At 40.1% G+C, this 19,732-nt stretch overlaps 1 protein-coding gene across 1 annotated transcript in view; it reads right to left on the bottom strand.

Annotated features, from left to right (window-relative positions):
- Positions 1 to 260: 260 nt before the first annotated feature.
- Positions 261 to 19,732, bottom strand: part of SUCLG2 (succinate-CoA ligase GDP-forming subunit beta) — a 259,766-nt gene continuing 240,294 nt past the window's right edge. The window contains exons 10-11 of the mRNA XM_063114078.1: positions 17,584 to 17,704; positions 261 to 1,370 (exon numbers count right to left, since the gene is read on the bottom strand). Coding sequence (XP_062970148.1) covers positions 1,255 to 1,370; positions 17,584 to 17,704 — 237 coding nt within the window. The 3' untranslated portion in view covers positions 261 to 1,254. The remainder of the gene's footprint in view (positions 1,371 to 17,583; positions 17,705 to 19,732) is intronic.

The raw sequence follows: 19,732 nt of genomic DNA on the forward strand, positions 1-19,732 counted from the left end.
CTGACATCACACTTGAACCTGTCAGACACCTGAGACACGTACCTGGGCTTCTGGTTTGTATATACGTTTTATTCTTTCATCAACTAACCTCCTAACATAGGAATGGTTCACCTGATAAAGTCGAGTGAAACTAGAATAATCCTGAGACAACCCAAAATTTATAACTTTAGAGATATGCCTCTAAGACATGTAGGCTAGTGTCACAGTAAAAGAAAAATTGTTTGAGCATTAAATTGACTAAAATGAGAAATACACACAGATTTTAGAACTTATAAAACATAGGATTTTATTTAAATTTGTATACAGATAAAAATTTACCAAAATTTCAACAAAAATCTAATGCAAATTCTTTCCCACCACAAAAATGGATATTATGGAAAAAAGCCACATTCTCCTCATTATGTTTTCCTAACATCTACAACAAGCTGGTAGATTCTGGGGGAGGGGGAAATAAAGGCGGGGAGAGAAGATACTGATACTCCACACAATTTGATCTTCAGTGTTGTCTCATCTCAAAGTGATGTAATTACTGAGATTTCCATAAGAATCAGCATTCTTCAGTTTTTATCAAAATGGAAGTTTCTATTTCAAAATTACAAATAAGGCTTCTGGTTTTATTTTTAGTGTGAGGTAAACAGTATATTCAATATTAAGGCAAACAGTAAAATACACATATGGTATATTAATGCAGACCTTCCACTGTTAAATACACGTTAGAATATTTATGAATTTTCCAAACATGTTGAAATTAGAAACATATAAAAACCGCTGCAGTGTGTAGTAGCTATTTGCTTGAAGGTCTTAAGTGCGCCTTTTTGATAGTTAATATGTTAAATGTAATCTTGTCTGAGTTTCAAAAGGCCTGTGATTTTTTTACTACATAGGATTAGATGTCCACCAGCCTGTAAATAAACCAGGGCCTGATTTCATATTCTGTATATACGCACATCATTTAGCCACACAGACTGCTCCCAAAAGTTGGCAAAACACTGCCTGCTGAGCAGGCTTATGATAGAAAAGTATGAGAACACAGGACATTATTTTTACAAAGACTATAAATAAAATCAGATTTAGGCTGTCTAGATATCTTATTCAAGAAAATACAGATTTAGGATTTTTCGCACAGTGATTTTTGCTCATGCTCTGCCCCCCTCCTTTATTCCAAAGGCGATAACCATTTCTTCACAGTGATGAGAAAACCATCCCTTATTATGGAAAAATGGCCTTCCTTCCCCAGGGATCCTGACCAAGACATCACTTCTTTGCCACGCTGGCCACAGCCTTCCTGGCTGCATCCTCCAGGTCGATGGCTGAAGTAATGGGGAGTCCGCTGTTATTGAGAATATTCTGAGCCTCTTGGGCGTTGGTTCCTAGAAGGGGGAATGACAGACAGTCATTGGATGACACTGGAGGTGGAGCCCTGTGGAGTTCATACAACCTGAAACCATGGACGTCCACGGTTAGCGTCACCTAACACTAACGCAATTTAATCACAACCCAGTTTTAGCTTTTTATGATCCAGATCTGCCTTACATAGATATACCCAGATGACAAATTTATTTACTTTTCTTCTTTTCACTTCAGTTATCTGCCATTTTAAAGACACTGCTTATATTTCTCTGGCACTTAAAAAAATGAAAATGAGCCTCCTTTAGGATTGCGATCAAAGAGATATTAACAACCACTGGGGCTCAACTAGTTCGAATGAAGAAAATCTTCTGAACTGGATTTTGTTCCTTGGTTGAAGAGTCTGAGTGTGGAATCAAAAGAAAAAGCCTTCTGCAAAAGATGAGCAGGGCAATGGCAAATCAGGGTGCTGGATGGTATGGACACTGCAGTAGCACGTGAGGATGCACGGGACTAATCGACCTATAGTTTTTCATCAGGAAATGAATTAAATACAGGTTCTAAACAATGTCACTGACAGGCAAAATTATGTGATAAGATTTATCTTAAGCTGCAGTCCAACTAGAAAAGAAGAAGAAATCAAGGACTTGAAAGAGAGAAATGGACATTTTTTACTGACAGATGCTGATAATCCCCAGTCAAGTGGATTTAAGGTAGTTTTGGCCCATACCAGAAGCTGTTTTAAAGACCTCTTGGAAGGCAGAGGCCTGAGTCATGACCTGACCTGAGATCTGAAATTCTGAGAATCTGCTCGCCGGTGCCCATGAATCCACTGCTCTGGAGGCTCTGGCAGTGTTCAGTATGTCATTTCGGCTTCCTTCCCACTCTATATAATGAAAAGGGGAGGCCCTGAAGAAGGACAACGCAGCCTCTGATGACATCTTTTGGCCATTCCTGGTGGATTTGTGGCATTTACTGACCAAGCTGCCTCATTCAAAGGTGTGTTGCAGGGATTGCCTACTTAACGTGGGAACTGTTTTCCCATTTTCCAGAATGAACAACCCGCTAAGAGAAATGCGATAAAATTTAAGCATCTAATGAAACATCGCATCTTATATTATTCCCTGTGCTTTTATCTAGTTAGCAAGATAGAGATTATTCATAAACAAAGACTTTGAAATATAGGCCTTGGAGAACCTGCCTTACCACAACAAGTGCAAATACAAAGAGGTGTATTAGCACCCAACCTAGCACTAGGTATTCCCAAGGAAAAATAAAAATGACTGATGTGGAAGTGCATGAACATCCAGATGTGCTGGGCCCTGGCCCTTGCCGGGCTCTCCATCCAGGCTCTGTGCCCACACATTCATGAGGCATCTGCTTAAACAGCATTTCTCTAAGGATGCCTTCCTCGTCATTACCTCCCAATGTCCCACCTAAAGCAGGGACCCGTAAAATGAGCTTCCAGAGTACCTCGTACTTTCAAAACCATAACACAGACCACGTCCTATCAGGATGGCTTAGTGATGTTTCCAATGTCCCTGCTAAATTCACCTTTCGCTTTGTCAGGCTTGCTCGCTGGGGTATCTCCCAGCATCTGTCACATGGTAGGTACCTGCTGACAGACCAAGTAACTCTGGATGAATCTACATACACAAAATGTGTTTAAGGAGGAGAGGCAGAGAGGGGTCCTTTTCTGATCACCTTGCTGGTCCAACACCCCCAAACAACCCTTTTTCATTGGGTTCAAACATAAACCCCAATCTGCCTGGGGCAAAATAAGGAGTGATTGTCTCTGTGCCCTCTCCAGGTTCTCCGGGGGCTTGGCAGTGTTCGCCTTCTCTAAGAAGGGCCCTGTGCCTGCCACCCTTGAGTGAGGACTCCAAGCAGCTGCCATGCCTCCGGCCAGCGGCTCTCTGCAGCCCAGGCCTTGCTCCTGGGTTCACACCAGGGGGCAGGGCAGGAGAAGAAGGGGAGGGGGCAGCTCCCCAGAAAAACACAGCCCTTCTCTCCTCCTGCCGCTCCTTCAGTGCCATGTCAAAATGCCTAATTGCTTCATAATTCCAGGATCCACTAAAGTGAATTTTAATTATACTTGCATCTCGCTTTAATTATAGCCTTAATTATTATGCATATACTGGACAGGCTCAGAACCATGTAGCTTTTGAAGGGATTCTCATATTCAAATCCAAAGCTGAAGCACAGGACTGTTATGAGAAATGGGTCATATATAAAGGGACCGTGACCAGATGAAAATCTGTCACATGGGGGTGGGGGTAGGAAAGGAGGGATAAGGGAAGAGAGGAAGGTGGGGTGGCGGGGGGAGACCAGAGACACATTCAAAGAGAGAAAAAGTCATGGGAAATAACACAGAGAGGGACAGACATACGAAAAGAGAAAGGGATACACAGAGTCAGACAGAGAGAGTGAAGAAACAGAGTGAACTTCCCAAGTGCCTTCTGTCTGCACCTGCATCTTCCCTGTCCTTGTCATCATCTCTTTTAGCCACTGAAACCAGGTCATCAGAAAAGAAAAGGGGACAGAGGAAGCCCAGGGCAAATGCTTGCTAGTTTGTGGATTCCTCTGGTTAATGACATTGAGTATTTGAGCTTAGTTTCTTCTTGAGTTCACCAAGTGGCTGACATCTATTCCCCATCCCTTTCCCTGCCTTTATTTCTAAATAGAAGCTGTCATAGCTGCTTTAAACTTCAGCATGGAATTAAGCATTCCAAAGAGAGTGTTTATGCCACCATACATAATTACAAAGGTAATTGATCTCTTTCCCACATTTAAATGGTGCTGCTGACATGTTCTAATATTTATTAAATGCTACATTGCTTTTTAATGAGGCTGCAGGACAACACTTTTAATAACCACCTGTACAGATAATTGATCAACTCATGCTGGTCAAACTTCAGACACTTGTTAATATCTGCTTGTTGAGAGCCACTCAGCTAAATGGGTATCTGCTCACTGCAGGCCTTAAAAATGGCAACACAGAGAGAATTAAAGGGGAAGGTGTTTAAAGTGAGATCTACTTTTTTGCTATAGAATATTATGAAAAACTAATAATATTATTAAAATCTGAAGAATTCTCCACCTCTTTGGCAGGCTTTACCAGTGACTTCCTGCCACTGGGTGGAGAAAGAGAGCTGTAAGCAGAGACGCAACGTTAATTTATCAAAATCTGTTCTTTGCTTTCATTACATATGAGAGAAAACGATAGTGAACACAAATTACAGGGTTTTGTTCAAAAGGTGCAGCTCCTGCCCTACCCAGGCCAGCCTTTTATCACAAGGCTGTGAAGAAAACCACTTCTAGTCTGGAAGTGTGTAGTAACTGTCCTTTTAAAATTATCATTTTAATAGGAATTCAGTGGGTTTTTTTGGAAAAAAATATTAGCACTTACTGAGTATATATTAGGTACGATAAATGCTTGTTGGATGTGTGAGTTAAGGGGTTCATAGACATCGTAAAACATTATCATCCCCGCAATGCTACAGTCAACATCATTTTTATTTCCATTTTACAGATGAGGCAACTAAGGCACGGGGAGGCTTCCCAGCATCCCCCAGCAAGTCAGAGGTTGAGCCAAGACTAGAACGCAGATTTATCTGACTGCAAAGCCACATAACAACCATGCAACCTGGCCTTTAAGTGCTAGAAGCAATCCTAGGGATCCTTTAGGATGAATTTCTTGTTTTCATGGAGGAAACTGAGGCCCAGAGATGTTAGATAATTTGTTCGGGTCGAACAACCAGTCAACTACGACAGGCCTGAGTCTCGGTCTAGTGTTCTAAGTCAAAGTCGGTAAACTATGGCTTTGGGGCCAAATCCAGCCTACTGCCTCTTTTTGTGCCATCCCACCTGCAAGCTAAGAATAGTTTTTACATTTTTAAATAATTGGGGGAAAAATCAGAAGAGGAATATTTTGTGATACATGAAAATTACATGAAATTCAAATTACAGCGTCCATACATAAAGCTTTTGTGGAACACAGCCAAACTGACGCACTTGCAGATCGCTGACGGCTGCTTGTGCTCCACAATGGCAGAGCTGAGTGGCTGTGACACAGACACTATGGTAGAGAAAGCCTAAAATATTTCAACCCTTGCTCTAAATAATTGAGTCTATTTTTTTTTTTTCTAGTACAGGGAAGGTCAGTAGAAATAAGCCAAATTCTATAAAGCAGCTGATTCCCCCTAAAATGTTCCCTGTCCCTTAGCCCTTGCTTCTCTTTGGTTATTCTCCTTTCAAGTGACAATCAGATGCAGGAGGTCATTTTCTTGGTGACATACAAATTTAGATAACTTATCACTTTTGTCTTGTTATCATACTGTTAGAAATTGAATAATCCATTGAGAATCAGAGGCAAAAATCCTGCTGTATCCGCAGCCTCACCCGTTTGAGATGAGTTGCATCAAAACTCTTACACTCCTTGGCAGCCAAGGGTGTCCAGCTATGTGGCCTTGGTTGAGTTACTGACAAGAGTTCACATGATAATGGGGTAGCTAACATTTACTGAACCAGGGACTGATCTCAGCTATTTAAAAACTCATCTGCTCCTTACAACATCCCTATGAAGTTGCCATATTTTTATTTCCATTTTACAGCTGAGGAAGGTGAGATTTTGAAGCCGGTTCTGTTCCCGAGTAGCTGAACAACCTGGGAAAGATACTGCAGTTTCCAGGCTTTAGATTTCTCCTTGGATGCACATCTTTTCTAAATGCCCTGTATCCCTCACATTTTATAAAAATTAAAGATGACATAAGATATCCTGTGAGGATGTATCATATCCACACCTAATTTCCTCCTTGATTTCTTCTCCCATGGTAAGAAGAAACCGACACCCAGGTGTGAATATGATAGTTATTTGTATGATCACAGCAGGAGTCACCAGCTTTAGAGGCAGGAAGCGGATGGCCAGGTTTTTTTCTACAGTGTTTTCAAAGAATGATGTGTATGTGCTTAGGATCATGCAAGCCAGGTTTGTGATCAAGTCTACCGTATATTCACTGAGGGCTTATGCTGGGTGCTTATGCATTTTCAACTATGTTAACCCTTAAAAAAGCAACATATATACTAACGTAAATCAAAGTTAAGGGAAACTTAATATTAAACTAGAACAGAACGAACCCTCTGGCGAGCAAGTATAGTTTATAATTCTGTACTCACCTCCTCCCCGCATGTCATGGTAGAGATAGCACAGCTCTTTCAAAGAAGGAATGTTTTACATGCCTAAATATCTGCATGTGGACTTTCCTTTCATGCCTCCCTTGAATCTTCCTCCTGGCTTTCAATCCATGAATACTCTCATTTCCAGGGGATATAAGGAATTTTCAAAGGTAATTTTGATGGTGTGAGACTGAAATGCTGTACTGGGGGACTCTACTGCTGCCCAAGCAGCAGCATCACTGTGTGACTCTATGTTTATGTGGGGGACATGACTGGGTTTGCTGACCCCACTGCTAACATCTTCCTTGAGAAGAAGTGAGATTCTGAGAGCTTAATACTGCCTGCCACATTATTACTTGACTCTCCTAAGACATGTCAGAGTTGAGGACAGAGGGAGATTTAGACACAGATAACATGGGCAGTTTCCAGAATTCTAGGTCTTGCTGCTGGCTTCTGCTCCACACCAGGGATCTGCAAATCTATTCCATACCTGTTTTTGTAAAGTAAGATTCATTGTGGTGCAGCCATGCCCATTCCTTTACTACGTACTGTCTGTGGCTGCTTCAGCACTACAATGGCAGAGGTGAGTAATTATGACAGGAAACATATACCCCACAAAGCCTAAAATCTTGTCCTCTGCAGTAAAAGTTTGCAGACCATTGCTCTATATAATCCAAGTTTCTGGCCCTGTAGCTGAAGGGCCAGTAGAAGATGAGAACTTGCCTCCGCCTGCAGCCCCCACTTCCTACTCCTGACATGGCAAGCAGCTATATTTCTAGGGAGAAAACTCTACCTATGATCTCTTGGAATCAATAATGGCAAATATTTGGCTCAAATGCCCCCACTCTCCTTTCCCACATTTGTGGTGGGCAACACTGATTGTAGAACTCTTTTGCTCTAAGCCAGGATACAGCCTCAAAATCTTTCCTGGCACAGCCCTTCAGGCAGCTGCTGCCAATAAACAGAAGAAGGCATGAGATGAAAGCTGTTTGTCTTCTCTGTTCTAGAACATTTTCATGGAGTCTTTCCACTTAGGTAGCACTGTCTATGGACAGCCTCAAGGTGGCATTCTCCAGAAGAATCTTAGCAGGACACACCTATCACCTGCCAAATAGTATAGTCTGAAGCTACCTGTATGACTCCTCCCTGATAGCAATGTGCTCTGTCTCTCACTCCCTCCCTCTCTCGCTGATGAATCATCAAATATGACTTTCAAGCGTTACATGAGGAAATTGGGGCATGAAGAAATGAACTGCCTGGGCACTCAGAAAATACCCAGAGAGCAGACAGTGGTGTTCCAATGTTATAAGGCAGGACTCAGGATATGCCAGTCCTGGTACCTGCCACACTTTAAAGTCCTTTCTTATTAAAACAGCCACACCCGAAGCTGCTGCTCAGGGGAACAACTTCAGGCTTTTGCTCTTGAAGGGATGACCACTACTGACACTGGGGTGGGCGCCGCACTCCTAGGGCAGACTGTGACCTATGATGTGTATTGGAGAGATGTTTCCTTTCATGCAGAAATCCCATCATTAGCATGACACTCCTGGTCTCCTCCTGGCCTATCACGGGCTCCACCCTGAGGTGGTGGTGGTGGTGGTGGTGGTGGTGGTGGAGTCTTCCCTGACTAGAGTGTTTGAATAAAGAAAGTTGGCATGGACAGCCCAGCCTCTTCCTCTGCCCTTCCTTTTAGGAGCATGCTGCTCTGAGTGAGCCCAGGTCATCTTCTGCTCCTTGGGGTTCTGCGCTGGGGGCGAGAGGCCCACCCAGGTCCAGCGGTGCCTGTGATTGGGTGTGTAAAGCTGCCTAATTCTGGAGTTCAGAGTAAGGAAGCTCATTGTTGGTACAGTTTTTTTAATCAGTAATGAAGGTGATATTTTGGTCTCCTTAGTCCTTTATCTTATTTCTCACCATGATCAAAACCCACATGGGGAAGAATTTGTTGGACTCCCCAAAGACCCTAACAGCATGGCCTAGTTGGATGGGCTGTAAACAACATGAGTCACGGCTATCAAGTAAGCTAATCAGACTGGCTACCTGTGGGATCTGGACTTCTAGGAAACACAGATGATCAGGCAGGCCTTCGTGAGAAGCCAAGGGGTAGAGGCACCAAGAAAGGATGTGAAGGACTGAAAGAGTCCTCTTGCACGATGACAGAGCTGGGAGGGTTTCTAGGTTCATTTCCATTAAAGCCTTACAATACACCTGCTTTTTATTCAGGTGACTGGAGAGTCTTGGTCCATTACATTATCTGCCGCCCACCACCAAAAAATAAAAATAAAAAAAAACAGTGCATAAGAGGCCATCTCCCAAACAGAAGACTAGTCTTGCAATTCCAGTGACTACTTTCCTAAGGTATATTAGAAGGCTCTTTCTTGGGTAAGGCAGCAAATGTCCATCCAACATGGTAAAAATACCAATTATTTGCATGATCCATCTAGGGGTGAAATGAAAACTCAAAGTGCCTAATATAGCAGATTGCTTGCTTGGAAATTTAAATATTAGATCTAAAAAAGCTTCAGCCAAACTAATACCTGTGAGGCTTGGTCTAATGCTTAAATGTGGCCTTGTTTAAGCATTAAGAAGTGTTTGTCAACAGAGACAACAGAGGCCCTGAGGCTTGATAGCACAACAGGATTCCCTTACAGTGTCTCATTTGGTTTAAACCGGTGATGATGAGGTCAACACCAGGAGGATGGAGCAAGGGGATCCGCAGGTGGAAAGAAGGGAGGATGCTAGGAACTAAAGGCAGGGGAGGTGACAGATGCCACCGTGAAGGGAAATGGGTTCCAGTATGGACACATCCACAGGGGACAGTGAAAGAGGGAGGAGAAGAAAAGAGGTGAGGGGGCATGAGTGAGGCAGAGAGCAGGGTGACAAATGGAGTATGTACAAAATGGGGACCTGGAGAATGGGAAGAGAGAGAACAATGAGAATCAAACACACAGGAAGAGAGGCACACAGGAAGAGAGGCACACACTGATAGAGCACATGGGACCCTCCTTCAGAAGCTGGGCTTCCAACGACAGCAGCAGCAGCACCCAAGGGTGGAGAGAAGGGAAAGACACACTCGGATAGGCTGGGGATGGAGGTGGGGAACAGGGCCATCTCACCTCACAAGGGGACAGGGCTTGAGAGAGGAGAAAAAAAGGAAAACTCAATGCACAACAAAGCACACATAGGAAACAAGCACCCGAGAGAACACTTATATCTGGAAGAATGCAAAGAGGCCAGGGGACACCATCAGACTAGGCTCTGCTGGGCGTCTGCACACCCTCTCCCAGGACCATTCCACTGCTCAGCCAGGGACCCTATTCTCCATTCATTCTGGGTGTTAGTAGCAAACCTAGGGCTCCGACATTTCAAATGAAACCCTTTTCTTTACCCCCAGGCTCCTTTTTCAAATGAAACCCTTTTAATGCTAGTCAGCCACAGTCAGTCTACTGAGGCTGCCTTTTTGATGAGAGACAGAGGCATAATTACTGCTTCATCTCTTGGTCTTACATTCTAGCATAACTGAAGATGTGAAGAATGGATGGCCACCAAGCTATGGACACAGTGGAAAGCTCGGTGGCTGTTTCTTAACACTTCACTATTCCTAGGTTTCTTTTTCCCCTTCAGCAGACCAAAGCATCAAGCAGCAAGCAATTTACTGTGTCCATGTAAGAAGGACACCTGATGTTCATTTCTCTAGTTGTGGTTCCAATTTGTCAGTGTTTAGGGAGCAAGGATAAGGAAGCGTCACTGAGAGGAGGTGCTGGTGACTTGTCATTGAAGTAAAAGAAACGGGATATGTTTACATTCTCAACAACTTTAGAGAGATTTTAGGGAACATTAGAGAGACTGGTACAAATATGAGCAAAGGCAGTAGGATTCTTGTTTGTAAAGATACTTGGCAAAAGAGAAACAAAATGTTTACGCTGTTGAAATGAACCTTTTGGTATTGGATGGAAAAATCAAAAGATTTGGCTGAAAGAAACAGGTTCCAACATACAAATTATCTAGGCATATTATTTTATTTTATTTTTTAATGAGCTCAACTTGAAATCATAATGAGCATCTGAGAGAAAATAAATTCCTCTTCAGGCAGATTTGAGACATAGACCTTTGCTGTAGGTTTAAATGAAACAATAATAAGAAAAATGAATTTTAAAAAATTTCCTGAGGATGTTAATAGATTCTGATACAGAACTGTAAAACCACAATATAGAATCCAAAGCTTTGGCTAAAACACATTTGTACACTGAATATACAAAGCTGTCAAAAACTTGTCTGTACATTTCTCAATAGTATCATGGGTTGGGCTGAATTAAGCATGTAGGTAATTTTTGTGCCAAGTTTTATATACTTTCGAAAAGGAAAAAAAAAAAAAGACTTATTTCAGATAATTTGTTTTTTATTCATGCCAGAAACAATTGTGTACAAAGGCTACATTTTCCCCAAATACGTGCTTGTTCAATTCACCCAGGAGTCTTTTAAATAAAAATAATCCCGTGTCTCAGCTGGTGAGTTCTATTCTGATAAGGCAAGTAAATACATGTAATTATAAAGTTACCATTTTCAAAGAAGAGAGTAATCCTTTCCTTATCCACTGGTAAAACAGCTTGTAATTACTATATAGCTGAGAACAAAGATTTGTCCACAAAATCCCACTAAATGAGCTGATTTGATTGATTAAAACATTTCTCATCAGGACATTTGTAATACATTGTGTGTAGCCAACAGAGTCTTTAAAATGTGGGCTGCAAACTGGTGAAACTTATGGCAAGGATCCTGGATCTTCCAAATGGCCACAGAACAGACAAGAGAGGCTACTTTATTTGCAGGAAATAGATACAGGTCTCTGAGCACCCCTAACATAAAAACCTGAAACTTTCTGAGTGCCGGCATTGGAGCGCTTTGGAATTCACATTTTCAAATTAGTAATACTCAACTGGTATGTAGTCAGCAAACATTCCAAAATCTGAAATCCAAAACACTTCTGGTCCCAAGCATTTTGGATAAGGGATACTCAACCTGAACTAGTAATAAAACACGCCATCGGGCTTTTGAAATGTCTGCTACCTTGGTCATTAAAAAATCTCACAAGCTGTTCAGACTGTACAGACATGAGGCAGAGTGCCCAAACCTTACAAAGCACTTCATAAACGTTAGCAATAATAGTTATTTATTATTGTAATTCAGGTTCTGGTAAAATTTTCCTTCCACACCTCATTTTTATGTATCACTCTGCTTTGTCATAGACGCTGGGATGATGGACACCGCTTTGTCATCTCACTCTCCCTAGCTAAACAATAGCGTGTGTTCTGGGAATGTGAACAAATTGTAATTCTAACATGAATAAAGAAGTTTATGAGTTAAGATAGGGAGTACAATGTTATGTCAGGTCAGAAAGAAACTGCCACCACAATTGTCCAAAATGTTCCTGCCTCTTCATACCACTTTGTCTTTGTCACCACAAACTATGAAGAGTCACTCTGTTAGAAAAACAGAAGGAACCAAATCATGCTCTAAGGTTGGTGCTATGGTTTGAGTGTGTCCCCTGAAGTTCCTGTGTTGGAAACTTAATCCCCAGTGCAACAGTGCTGAGAGGTGGGGCCTTTAACAGGTGATTAGGTCATGAGGGATCGGCTCTCATAAACGGATTAATGTCATTATCACAGGAGTCGGTTAGCTATCACAGGAGTGGGTTTCTCCCCTTTCCCTCCCCTGCATGCACATGCTCTCTTGCCATTACACCTTCTGCCATGGGATGATGCAGCAAGAAGGCTGAAAAGAAGTTGAGGGGCCAGATGTGGGCCCCTCAACTTTAGACTTCCCAGCCTCCAGAACTGTAAGAAATAAGTCTCTGTTCTATGAATTACCCACTTAGGTATTTTGTTACAGCGACACAAAATGGACTAAGAAAGTTGGGTAAACGCTAACTAAATGTGGGGAGATTTGCGAGAGGAGAAGAATTTATGCTTCCTCTCAGAGGAAAGCAAATGAAAAATTTAAATTGAGTATAAAAGAAATTCCCCAAAAGTCTCTGTAGTTAGCAACTTTTTCCCCATTGAAAGCACTGAGAACCACTTTCTATAAGATATTTTTGTTTTTGGTTGGCTTCTCATTTTAACTGAGCTATCCCGCAGGGGAATAATTTCCAGTGCAGCCAGTCTGGTGTGTGGTTTACTAGGGGCCTTCAAAATGGGGATGACTTACCCACTTCTCTATCACACCTCTCCTTGGACTGTGCCCTGTATTCCCACATCTCTCTCCGTACGTATCCTATCTGATACTACAGCTTCATCTCAAACTTGGGATGACTACATCATAATATAATGCTTTCCCACGCTCTCCACCTAGTTCCCACTCTGACTTTCCCAAGTCCATCAACTATGCCACCATAATCCTGGTCCTTAGATTTAAAACACTTGGGCCCCCCTTTTCTCTCATCTCCTCTTCTCTCTGCTCTTACCTCTACTCCACCTTTACCTCTATGTGGCAAGACTGCCTGGGTTTTAGATTCTACCAAATGTTGTAGACTCGCTACTGACTTAATTTTCCCACTCTCTTCTTTTAGCCATAACCTACTGCTGCAAAGCCATTATTCTTTCCAGGACAGCCTTCTGATCTACCCAGGTCCTCGGTTTCAATTTTAATCACTGTTATGATCCCAGTACCAACCCAGTATGGAAGAAGACTTACTTGATGACTTACTTCTGATCTTCTACTAACTCCTTCCTCCTTCCTTTCCCATGATTTAAAGCTTTCATATCCTTCTAGGTTCAACATGGAAATTCTCCTTTTATAATATTTCTTTGCTAACTTACATCTCTAAATCTACTATAATTATAGTAGTTAATATTGAGTAAACTTAAAAGAGGGGGTAAGCCAATGAAAGTGAGCCGAGCTACAACAAGCACTGTGCTTACAGGACACATACCTTACAGGAGCCTGCATTTCCTTACTGTAAAGAACATTGGCTTGGTTTGCATTTAGTTTCCTTTATGGTGCCTTTATGGATAATACTTTCTCAAAATTTCTGCATTTTGTTATCTATGATCAGTGACAAGAAAACAGGACAAAATGCTTCATCTTTCCCTTGTTGATTATGCAGGACCAAGAAAATCTTGGGCTAGGTCTTGTCTTGGTGTGTGGCTGCTGGTTTCTCAGAAATCACACATACCCTTGGTACTACCATGTTGGGTGTGAGAGCCTGTGTTTCTCTAAGGACATTATCACACAAGATGCCAATTCCCACAAGAAGGGAAAAACAACAACAAAAAAGTCACTGGCTAGGACTCTAGAAATATTAAAAGCTCGCCTGCTTTTTTTCTATTGATAAAGATCCCAGGTGCTTATTATAGGATAGGGACTTCTATTAGTCTGCCCTCTGTCGCTTTTAACAGAATACCTGAAACTGGGTAGTTCATAAGAAAACGAAATGTATTTCTTACAGTTTTAAGGTTGGGAAGTCCAAGGTCCAGGAACACATCTGGTGAGAACCTTCTCCTTGGTGAGAACTCTGCAGAGTCCCGTGGTGACCCAGGGTGTCATGTGGTGAGGAGAGGAGGAGCAAGAGTCAACATGCTCACTTCTTTTAAAGCCACCAGAGTCACTCCCTGATAACCCATTAAACCATTACCCCATTAATCCACGAATGGATTAATCCGTCCATGAAGACATAGTCCTCATGATCCAATCACCTCTTAAAGGCCCTATGTTTCAAATTCCATAGTTGGATTTCCCACCTTCTTAACACTGTTACAATGGGGATCAAGCTCCAATACATGAACTTTTGGGGGACACATTCAATCCACGGCTGGGCTGTAATGGTTAAAGGAGGGTAGTCACAAAGAAGGTCACCATGAATATTCTTAGCCAAATAAATTTGGGGACCAGTGTTCTCTTTGAGCTTGTCTTGAGTCATCACATTTAATTCCTCATGATACAGTGGACATCGTAATGTCATTAGTGTTTCCAAAGATTTGGCAAGCCAGGCCGGTGGCTATCTGGGATACCCTGATGGCTACTGCTGCTAAGATAGAAGCAGGCCCTATTATGGAAAACACTTGCACCATCTTATATATACTGTCTTGTACTGTTAATTTTTTCTTTTTTATTTCTCTAGTTAGCTAGTAACAGATAATTTTTTATTTTTCTGCTCACCTTTCTTAATGCCTAAAGCTCAGTGACCTGCATATGATATATATTAATTAACTATGTAAAAAACCACAGGCAAATACCTTGGAAGTGCATTTACTTAAAAGATGCAAATCTGATCTCATCTAACAAATTTAGAAATTTCAAAGCTTCTTCCTAGTATTTAAGATAGACCTGTGATACAGCAAGCAGAGGATATTAAGGGAGATCATCCTGAATGTGGTATTTTGCATATTTCAGCATGTGTATCATCTGGGTATCATGGGGACCATTTAATACGAGTACTTCTGGAATACTAAGCATAGTATGAAAATAAAAAAGTGCTGCTTTTAATCTTTTGGGAAAAACTTTTCTAGGAATAAACAAATAATCATGAGCCTCACTGACAACACGGGCACAGGGGAGATCACTGGAAAGAATGAGTCTACCATAGTATGCGCTCATTTCTAGTTATTTCCAAGTGACACAGACCTGTTTTCCTTCAATACAAGAAGGAAGGTTAGAGTTGACTTTTACATTTTGAGGGTCACTGGTCACTTTGACCCTAAAAACAGTCTGATATCAACATTTTAATCAGAATTATACCAATAGATGAACTCATTAACCCCTTGATCGATTTTTTCACTGCAGCTTTGCCAATTATTTTCCTTATGTTATTTTTATTGGGATCAATTATGTTGCATTTCTACTTCTAAAAAGGTTTAATCCATTTGTATGTTTTAATATCCATATTCAACTTTGCCAGCTGGAATTTGTGCTATTTTCATTTTTCCTTTGTGATCATTACTTCTATTAAGTCCATATCACACTTGTAAGGCAGTCTCAGGGAAGGAGAGAGAGAGGAGAGTGGCAGAGAGTGAGAGAAGAAAGAGATACAAAGAAAGAAACAAGCAGAGAGAAAAGCAGGCTGCAGCTATTCTGGAGTCTTGACCCCAAAGGACAGGGATACACAGTAGGGTCAAAGTATTCTTAGTCTATTATCTTAGAACAAGGTCTCTAGGAAGTACCCTCCAGCATAGAGCTTGGGGAAATTGAGCTGTCCCAAGAATGACACTGTAGACATCAACTCAAGGGGGCTGCTTGATTATCATAATCTGAATTTGTTGGTGATGCAGACAGGACTTTTGAATAGTTCTCACATTAAGTGACTGTTTCTTGCTTCTCTACTACAGTGGCTCTCAAAGTGTGGTCCACAAAACCTGGAGGTGGGGAGGTATCCTTAATAGTAAAAACTATTTTCATAGCAGTACCAGTAACAATAAAATTCTATGTTGGCATTTGCAGTGATGGGGTGGAAGCAACAGTGGGTAAAACTGCTGGCACGTTACTATGGAATCAAGGCAGTGGCAGCAAACTATACTAGTAATCATTGTACTTTTCACCACCATACACTGGCAGTAAAAAATTGCCAGTATCAAATAAGAATGTCCTTGATGAACAATAAAAAGAATATTAATTTGATTAAATCTCAACCCTTAAGTACGTGTCTTTTTAATAGTCTTTATGACCTAATGGGACATAAAGCACCTCTGCATCCTGAACTATGATGGTTGTTCTGAGGAAAAGTGTTTGTGTAATCATCTGAGTGTTGAGTTAAACTACTCACTCTTCCATGGAAATCCATTTTTATTTGGAAGAATGACCAGCACACTATGGTTGGTCAGACTTGGCGATGTGACAGACATTTTCTTAAAAATGAATGAAGTGAATCTGTCACTTCGAGGAAAACAACTGTTTTGTGGCTGGTAATAAAATTTGTACTTTAAAATTCAAAGTCTGGAAAACTTGGATCCACTCTGTGAACTTGACAGCTTCCTAATACTTAAAGCTTTTCTGATGAGAATGGTGGTAATATAAACAAATGTGAATCTCTTGATATTGTATGTTGAAATGTGTCAATCTTTGGAAGATTTGCATAATCTAAAATTCCAAATGATCAATGCATGATATTACTAATCATGCAGGGGTAGAATCCATTTAATGTGTAAGACCCTGATGAATTTTAATATAACAGTATGAAAAGTTCATTGAGGTAGTCTCATATTACATATGAAAACTAATCTGTAATAAAGAAACCATTACCTATAGACTTTTAGTGTAGTACGGAAAAGGAATATTCACAAGTGTATGAAAAGACAGCTGAAAACTCCTCCCACTTCCAAATACATATCTCTGTGAGGCCAGATTTTCTTCAGATACTTCAACCAAAACAACATATTGCAACAGATTTAATGCTAAAACAGATATTAAGCTAGATAAAAACGAATTTGTAAAAGTTGAAAACAATGCCACTATTCTTACTAAATTTTTAAAAAGTTGTATTTCATAAAATACATAATACATATATTACATATAAGATATATAATATAAAAATATAAAATATAAAAATATATTTTATTATTTAGAAAAATGAATAAAGTAAACATTTTTAAAAACTATGTAATTCCTGTTACCAAATTAATTTATTAATCAATTAAGTTAATTAATAAATATTGACGGACATAACCCAAAATAAAAGTTCTTTGGGGGTCCTTGATTTTAACAAGTAAAGGGGTCCTGAGATCAAAATGTTTGAGAACTGTTGCTCTCCTATGATGAATAATCCTTAGAGCAGCATTTCTCAGAGTGTTTTTCCCAGAACACTAATCTCATTAAATAAATGATTCATAATAAAAGGGCTTCCACTCTGGAATAAGTCTGGATAATTTGGAGAATCGTAATACCTGCCATTCTTGGAGTGCTGCAATCTGCATTAGCCTGTCGGAGGCCTAGAGAAGTCCTGTGGTACTGTGCTTATTTCATCTTATGTAATCCAATGTTTCCTTGTGTTATATCTCAGGGAGTCTGTGAGTCCAGACCATGTCACCTGACCTTGGAGAAGGGGTACTGGCACAGTAGAAATCTACCATGACTCACCTTCAAGCCGGACCACCAGGGGCACCTTGAGTTGTAGCTCCCGGCAGGCTTTGGTGATCCCATTGGCAATGATGGCACAGTTGACGATACCACCAAAAATATTGACAAGGATGGCTTCAACCTGAAATTAAAAATAGGAAGTTGCCCATCAAAATGCTGATAGCCAAAAATCTCGAAAACAGCTGGCTAAATAAAGACAATTAAAATAAGACTCCTTTTTTTAAAAAAAGATCATAAAATATTTTTTAAAAGGCCCAGAATACATTAATATTTAGTAATGAATTAACAAATATCACTATATAACATTACCATATTAACCAACATTATCCCATCAATCAATCTTCTAAACTCAAAATGAATTCAATCACCATTCATTTGACCATTTATTATATACTATCTTCTGGTTTTTTAAATATTGCTATCTATTCTTTTTATGAGTAGTAACACTTAAAATTTCATGCATTTACATCTTTTCTCTATATGGTTTATACTTAAACTATTATCTGTCATGGTACCTTATGCAATATTTCAAAACTAGGAACTTAACTATTTATTGTTTTGTACTAATAGGTAAAAATTCAAATTTTTCCATGCTTCCTTAATACCTTTTTGATATGCTAGAGATATATTCTTGAAAATCAGAGATAGTTTATCTTAGAACAAACTTTTTGATTAAAAAAAAAGACCACCAAAATAAAGAGACACAAGCTCATACCACAAGTAACAACATACGTAAAGTCAAGCCACTGACTGGAATTTTTCAGAAATGTAAATTTAAACCCATCATGTTAACCTGTTTGTACATATTCCATATTAAAGGCATGTGGGCCAAAAAAACTTTCTACTTGTCCTGACTTGATAAATAGGTATAAGAAAATCCTGTATAATTAACATGAAGAATGAGATAATGAAGAGAATTCATTACTTAGATTAATGCCACAGAAAATAGCTATTTATCAATCTGGAGGCATCAAAATTCCAACAAAACAGTCAGGATTAAATTATGCTACACTAATTGCAAAGCCTATATGCATGTGCTGTGTGCCATTTTTAAATCCCGTTATTTCAATATGTTAAATTAACTATGCAAAACATATGAGAAAAGAATATCTTAATTTGTACAGCACTTAACTGTTTACAGAAAATGCCATTACATGAATCTTCATTTTTTATTTTGACCCCTTCCAGAACCCTATTCATTATGTGCAGTGAGGGTTGGCCCTCTGTGGCTGATACAGTCACTGGGAGCATTCAGGTGATGCATCCCAAGGTCAAACGACCTGTAGCAGTGATGAGGCTCAAAGTCAGCTGTCTAGATTGCCTACTGATTTGTTCATTCATGCCAGTTGCTAGAGCTGGGACCCTGGACAAATTACATAACCTCTCTTCACATGGTTTGCTCCTCTTCATGAAGAGAATAATAATAGTACCTAGTCCATGAGAACGTTCAAAGGCCTAAATGACTCGTAAATCCGTGGGCTCAGCCAATTGCAGATCGAAAATATTCAGAAAAAATAAAAATAAAAAATAACAGTACAACAATATAAATGAATAAATAAATAAATAAACTATAGTATAACGATCTGCAGAGCATTTACATTGCATTAGGTATTATAAGTAATCTAGAGATGACTCAAAATATATGAGAGAATGTGTGTAGGTTATACGCAAATGCTACACCATTTGGTATCAGAAACTTGAGCACCCACAGATCTTGATATCTGTGGGGGGTCCTGAAACCAATTCCCCACAGACATGGAGGGACGGCTATACATGTGAAAGGTTTGTCACATGGCTTTAAATGTACTTAACAGATATTCATACAAGCATTTATTCAGGAAGAAATGATGAAAGTGAGCAGGTTGCCTAGACAGCAAGTAAGAAAACCTTTTACAGTAGACTGCAGCTATACTGAATTCAAATATAATGGGAACACAAACTTATTGAAGTTCAATAAAAAGGTAATGTCTTAGGAATAAAATAAATGAGCAATATTTTTCAAACCAATTAGAGTTTGGGGCTACTCCCAAAAAAGAAATCTCCTGTTACCATTCACAGCAGGCCAACTGGTAAGCAGAAGCTTGCTTTCTAATGACAGCTATTAAATGTTGTTAGCATTGAGGCATGGTACTGCAGTAGTTTCCAAATA

Source organism: Cynocephalus volans, chromosome 11 (assembly GCF_027409185.1).
Source record: "Cynocephalus volans isolate mCynVol1 chromosome 11, mCynVol1.pri, whole genome shotgun sequence".
In the NCBI taxonomy this organism is placed as follows: Eukaryota; Metazoa; Chordata; class Mammalia; order Dermoptera; family Cynocephalidae; genus Cynocephalus; species Cynocephalus volans.